Consider the following 6,808-nt stretch of genomic DNA (forward strand, 5'->3'; position numbering starts at 1 on the left):
AGAAAATTCTCTACTATGCAGCATTGAACAAATTAATATTGTGAAGTAATAGATCCATAGATTAAAAAAGAAGATATTGGAAGAACAAATCGACGCTTATTAATTCTGATTCACTCATTATTTTAATAACGAAAAAAAAAAATCTATCTCAAATAAAACGAGTTATTTCAATCTATGGAAATTATTACTGAAGGAAATAAAAATCAATCGTCTATATAATAGTGAACAAGCGTTGAAAGATATCACATAAATCTTCAAGATCGATTGAGATAGCGGCGATAGAGGAATTGTCTTCTATGCGGCAGGAATCTCTGACTGGTCTTAAATTGCGGCCGCCGGGCGATCACGGTGGTGTACATCACGGCGGGGTCATGCTGGAGGAAGATATGGCTGGTGCCCAGGACACAATATATCTGTGCAATTTTCGAGTGTCGGTAGATGGCGAGTGGCTCTGTTTAAAGGAGCTTCAGGATGTCGAATTCTCACTCCAAGATTCAATGCAACAGTCACCTTCACCACCGCTCGCTCTCAGTGGTATTAATCATCATCATGCTCATCATCATCACCATTATCACCATCAGCAACAGCTTCCCGAACAGCGAGAGCTTCGCGATATTATGCCAAGTCCACCGCCATTGCAGCACGTCTCCAGCTTGTGTCTGTACTGGATGTTACTGCACTCGCTCGTTTTAATTATTGGGATATATTTAGATATTGAATCAGTTTTTTTCATACAGCAAAATTTGATTAATTGTGTTGACATTTATACGGGAATAAGTTTCGCTTTTCTCGCTTATAATGGAAAAAATATTTTTTCCTTTTTCATGCTTTACCGTGGACGTTTTGATTGTAATGCATTTTTTTAATAACTAAACCATTGCAAACCTCTGCTTACTCTGTTTTACACTTCTTTATTTATATTTTATTTATTATAGAAAGTATGAAATCATAAAATTAACGCACAAATGCTATGCAATCATTTTTACATCGTTGTGATTTTAGGATATTTATATATTCAGGATTAGATACTTGTCGTCGAATTTGAAGTTACTTTTAACGAGGGAAATTAATTGAGATCATACTGCAAGTTAGAACACACACATATTGTTTTTGCAGCACGTGATCCAGTCATCATCGAGAGGAGTAATCTCGTTAACATTTCGAAATTAATCGTCAAGGAGCTGATCGAAACATCCTTGAAATATGGTCGTATGCTCGATTCTGATCATATGCCATTGCAACATTTTTTCATCGTCCTTGAACATGTGCTTAGGCATGGTTTACGGCCGAAGAAGGTAAAATTTAATGCCGTTCGTGCAGACAAAGGAGTAATTTTTACAACCTGATATTAACAGGCCTCCGATTTCAGGGTCTTCTCGGACCCAAAAAGGAGCTATGGGATATTCTTCAGCTCGTAGAGAAATATTGTCCTGAAGCACAAGATATTACGTCCAGCATTCGTGATTTACCTACTGTTAGGTACTGCATATTTTTATTCTCAGAATGTGATTCATATCTACCTGCTTGAATGTGCCCAATTAATTAACAAGATGTATAGCTTATATTTTATCTGTGATAAAATGAAATACGCATGTAATATTTTATGTTAGGATTTTTTGTTAAAACGTTATCGGTACAGTTTATATTAATCAATGATGGAGCAAAATTAGATTTTCTCAAAGAATTGTTCTTAGAATTTTTTAAAAAGTTCCTTATTATTAAAATTATTTTTATATTTTTGCTTCTTTAGTAGTACAATTATATTTAATAATTTTAGAATTTAAATTAATTTAACATTTTCATCGGTTTTTTTTTGTAATTACCAAGTCTGAGATATAATATTTTGAAATCGCTATCATTTTTAGGACGGCTATGGGTAGGGCGCGGGCTTGGCTGCGTATGGCATTGATGCAAAAGAAATTAGCAGATTATCTCAAAGTTCTGATAGATCACAAAGATGATATTTTGTCCGAATACTTTGAACCAGATGCTCTAATGATGAGCGAAGAGGCAATCGTAGTAATGGGTTTGTTAGTGGGATTAAATGTAATCGATTGCAACTTCTGTGTAAAGGTCAGTTTGGATTATTGTCACGTCTTTCACGTATATGAAAGTGTGCATGATTGCGTTTAATTAAAGTAATAATGATATTAACTCAAGATCGATTATAACTATTGTGATAGGAAGAAGACCTCGATTGCCAGCAGGGCGTAATCGACTTTTCACTGTATCTACGCAATAGTAATCATATACCTGGCGAATCGCCAGATGATGAACTCGAAACCGACAATATGACTACAGTGCTTGATCAAAAGAATTATATCGAAGAACTTAACAGACATTTAAAGTAAACATTTATTTCACAAATTTTAAACAAAATATTGCGCATACATACAAATGTTATTATACGATTTTTTGATTTCTTCTGTCATTTTTAGTGCAACAGTAACGAATCTTCAAACTAAAGTAGAATCTCTGACGACAACAAATGCTCTTATGAAAGAAGATCTTGCTATTGCTAAAAATAATATTTTATCGCTTCAAGAAGAGAATAGACAATTAAAAAAAGAACTTGGTATTGAAGTTAAAGATGCAAACGAGGTATTGATGCAATCAAAATTTCATGTTACATATAGATTGACGTATTACTGAATGATTGATTTAATTTCAGAATGGAAAAATACCTCTTAAAATAACAGAAACGACTGCTGAAATTGAAGAACTTAGATGCAGAATAGAATCTGAAAAAAAATCACGGCAAGATCTAGAAAAAGAACTAGAATTGCAGGTTAATAAGAATATTGTTTTATACTTTTTTCTGTATCTTTACATGAATAGAATATTACAACTCTTAATACTTTCCTACAACGATAGATTTATTTAAAATTAAGTAAAGAAAAATAGTGATTATGATTTTTATCTTTTTTTATATAGATTAGCATGAAATCTGAAATGGAAGTAGCTATGAAGTTGTTAGAGAAGGATATACATGAGAAACAAGATACTATAATATCTTTAAGGCGTCAGCTGGAGGATATCAAATTAATCAACTTGGAAATGTACAAAAAGCTGCAGGTGGTGTAATTTGCAACTTTATTCTTGTATAATTTTTTAATCTCGTGATATAGTCTACTTTATCTAATTAATTATTTTATTAAACTTTATGTAGAGAGAGAGAGAGAGAGAGAGAGAGAGAGAGAGAGAGAGAGAACGTGTTTAATATGTTATAATAACTTTCTTTTAAATTTGTTTTGTTTTAATTAGGAAATATTTAATCATTTATTTAATTACTTATAATAAAATTGTTCTTTATATATATATTTTTCTATATATATTTTTATAAATAATATTTCTTATTAAACATATGTGATATTTAATGTAGACAAGTATACTGTGATTCGCGGAATGTGATTTCTTTATATAATTTATTGTTTCTAAAATTTTTAATCATAGGATTTACTCTTAAATCATTAGTTGTAGCACGGAAACAATAACCTGGTTTATATTTTTCCGCAATTTATTGATATTTTTTCTATTTATTAATATTGCAGCCTGTTAATGAATAGATAAATTATCCTTTATGCAAAATAGGTTGTTATTACATAAGCGATACTTAGGTATTTTTTTATGAATGTGAGCTGACAATGATGGGAATTTTTTCGCCGGTATCTTTTCTTTTCGGAGAAGATTTCGGCGTAAATTCGACATAAATTCTCCGTTTCTGGACGTATTTCCCTTGTAGGAGTGTGAGCATGAACTGACACAGAAGGGCGAGATGGTGAGCCGTCTTCACGCGAAGACTAATCAGATCGGCAAGATCCTTAATAATCTCGAGAAGTATAATCATTTGATGAAGGATGGCGAAGGTATACGGAGCCCCACCACTCCGGGTGGCGTATCGAAATCTATTCTTAATAAGACTAGTCCCACTATCCCGAGGGGTTGCCCACCCACGGAGAATGCGACCTCTCGATCGATGGTCGATCATCAACGCTCTCTTGACGAGCAGGCGGCGACAGCCTCTAATGATAAATTGAAACAAAGTCGTTCTACCTCCGAGATTTCCATGAATAGTTCAACGACCGAACAAGTTGCGAAAGAATAGAGACAGCCTACCCTTAAACGATTAATTTCATAGCGAATCTTGACACTTCAGATATCGCTATTCAGTGCTGCACGCGAGGCGTACATTTTTTATATGTATACCTTACAGAGTCGTGCAAAATTATTTTGCCTGATTTCCACCTGTGTTTCGCGCATAGCATATTGTCGTACACACTTATTCAGTACCACTTTCGAAGATTAATTGACGTTATGTTAACAAATGCAATAATTACTACGATGCAATATTTACTATGATGTAACGAAATGATTTAGCAGATTTTTCTGAGGCACTGGATCGAGTTGCCGACGCTTTAATCCAATACAGGCTGTTACGTTTAAGACAATAATTTTTATAAAAGTCTCTACAATATTGCATTATAAAATATACAATGGCTGCCAAAAGCTTCTGACCAACATAATTTCTATAATTTTATGATAATTTTTGTCAATCTAATTTTCCATTTATATATTAAGTTAATGAAGTTCTCATTTTAATCAATTTAAGTATATAATATTTTAAATATTAGAATGTATTCAAGGTATTTATATACCAGAGAATTTTATTTGTAAAGATTTTTTTATCTGAGCAATAAAACTATTCATTGGCCTGCAAACTTTGGGCAGCTGCTCTCTCTCTATATATATATATATATATATATATATTCATATTATTATTTAAAAAAATAATTGATCATACTTTTCTAATTAACTAATTTTTATTATGATATATGGATCTTGAAAAATTTGTCAATATATTTTTAATAATTAATTAATATTAATGTATAAAGAGAGAAAAGACATTTTCCATAAGATGTATTTAATATAAATTATTTATTTGTTACTATAATAAGAAATTTATTAAAAGTTATAATGTAAATTTGAAATCTAAGATTTTTTTTAAATATATATACTTTTGTTATGTATACTTTTCTCTCATTGATATTATAGATGCAAGACAAATTTATTTACAAAACTATACAGATTTAAGAAATCTGGAGATTCCATTAACCATTTCGTTACATCATATTTGCAAAAATATCACATATTCTTCATATCATATATGATAAATTACAAGTTTCTCGTATCATATGCCTAATTATTGCGGAAATTATTTCCAATTTAATATATATCATATTATTATTCCAGATTGACTTAGAAATTTGGGTAATCATAATTGTATGTCTCTTTCGTCTGTACTCAATAAATATTTATTTCAGGAGTGCGAAGGCTCACTTAAGCATAAGACAGAACTGATTACAAAGCTGGAAGCTAAAACGCTGTCGATGAGTGAGACCATCCAGAAAATGGATGAGAAGTATGTTTTATTTGTCTTTCATTAGTGTTAATTAACTTATAAGTGCAATTTAATCATGCGCATACTCGGGACTAAAAGTAGTGCGTAGTCTTTAATATAATAACTACGCATCAAAAAATGTTTTGGTCTTTATAATCTTGGGTTTTTGTACTAAGGCGTTAACATATTTTTTGCTAAACATTTTATCTGATTAATTAACTGAAAGGTACATTGGTAAGCTAGTTTCTCATTTCACAGGATCATGGATTTCTAATATAGGGTTTCTATGTGATATATATATATGAGATGACGGAGTTAGTTTGATCAATATTGCCTTATCTGCTTGTCATCGTTTTTTGTATAAAAATGTTATGTGTTTGTTATCAAAAATTTAGCAAAAGCTCATTTTCATTCCATTTATAAAACAGAGAAGATGCATGTATATTTTAGGAAACGGCCCTACATTTTTTATTGTAAATAAGTTATTTTTCCATTTCAGAATATTTTATTCTCTGTTACATTATCATGTAATGTCAGCAATATTTTTTAACATGTCGAATATTTAAATTATAAAACTTTTTTTGATGTATATTTAAGATATTTTGTTGCCATCTTCAATCTATGTAGATTTAAAATAGCGAGTGAAAAAGCGTAGTCTTTTCTAGTTATACAAAAGTCTACATTTATCATTGTAAAAATAAAAAAGGGCTAATATTCGCATTTCTTATACGCTTTAAAATTTTAGTTCAATTATTGTTCAATCAAAATGTGACATTTGAGATGCGCAAAAGACTTTTTCCATCAAATTTCACGTGTAATGTTAACAATTATATCTGAAGTATTAAAAATTTATATTACGTCTTTATATTACTGAACTATTTTAGCAGGTATTATTTACGTACAAATATAGTTGTTATGAAAAAATTTTCCTATCTCAGCTGTCGTTATATATTATAGTATTTTGGTATACGAATGGTCATACCAATATTTAAATGAAGCACGCACGCAAATAAATGGACAGCTCTAGCTGCAGATGATTTATTTTTTACTTAGATGTTGCGGACGCGATGATATTTAGGTAGAATAGATTAAAGACTCGCAAAGCTCTAGGATTAAACGAAATCTTATTGTCACGGGGATATTGGCAAACTTCATTAAATGGCTACTCTAAATAGTTATATCAATACGTAGTTATTAACATTGACAAGACATATTTTAAAAACTTTTTGCAATAATCGATAAATTTATATATTATCACATAATTATAATAATAAACTTTATTAATGTTATTAAACGGGAAAAGTAATATTAATAAACATTTCATCGATTTCATTTATCATCTCTCCATACTTATGATTTTTAGATGAATAAAAATTAACTTTTCTATATATATACACACATATATATATA

General features: G+C 30.5%; 1 protein-coding gene across 1 annotated transcript in view; it reads left to right on the plus strand.

Moving 5' to 3' along the window:
• LOC108693158 (RUN and FYVE domain-containing protein 2-like) overlaps positions 1–6,808 on the plus strand; it is a 21,465-nt gene that overhangs the window by 4,343 nt on the left and 10,314 nt on the right. The window contains exons 2-11 of the mRNA XM_018201940.1: positions 274–657; positions 1,117–1,295; positions 1,370–1,479; positions 1,866–2,073; positions 2,184–2,347; positions 2,439–2,601; positions 2,672–2,788; positions 2,935–3,075; positions 3,743–4,090; positions 5,322–5,419. Coding sequence (XP_018057429.1) covers positions 274–657; positions 1,117–1,295; positions 1,370–1,479; positions 1,866–2,073; positions 2,184–2,347; positions 2,439–2,601; positions 2,672–2,788; positions 2,935–3,075; positions 3,743–4,090; positions 5,322–5,419 — 1,912 coding nt within the window. The remainder of the gene's footprint in view (positions 1–273; positions 658–1,116; positions 1,296–1,369; positions 1,480–1,865; positions 2,074–2,183; positions 2,348–2,438; positions 2,602–2,671; positions 2,789–2,934; positions 3,076–3,742; positions 4,091–5,321; positions 5,420–6,808) is intronic.

Source organism: Atta colombica, unplaced genomic scaffold, assembly GCF_001594045.1.
Source record: "Atta colombica isolate Treedump-2 unplaced genomic scaffold, Acol1.0 scaffold107, whole genome shotgun sequence".
Lineage (NCBI taxonomy): Eukaryota > Metazoa > Arthropoda > Insecta > Hymenoptera > Formicidae > Atta > Atta colombica.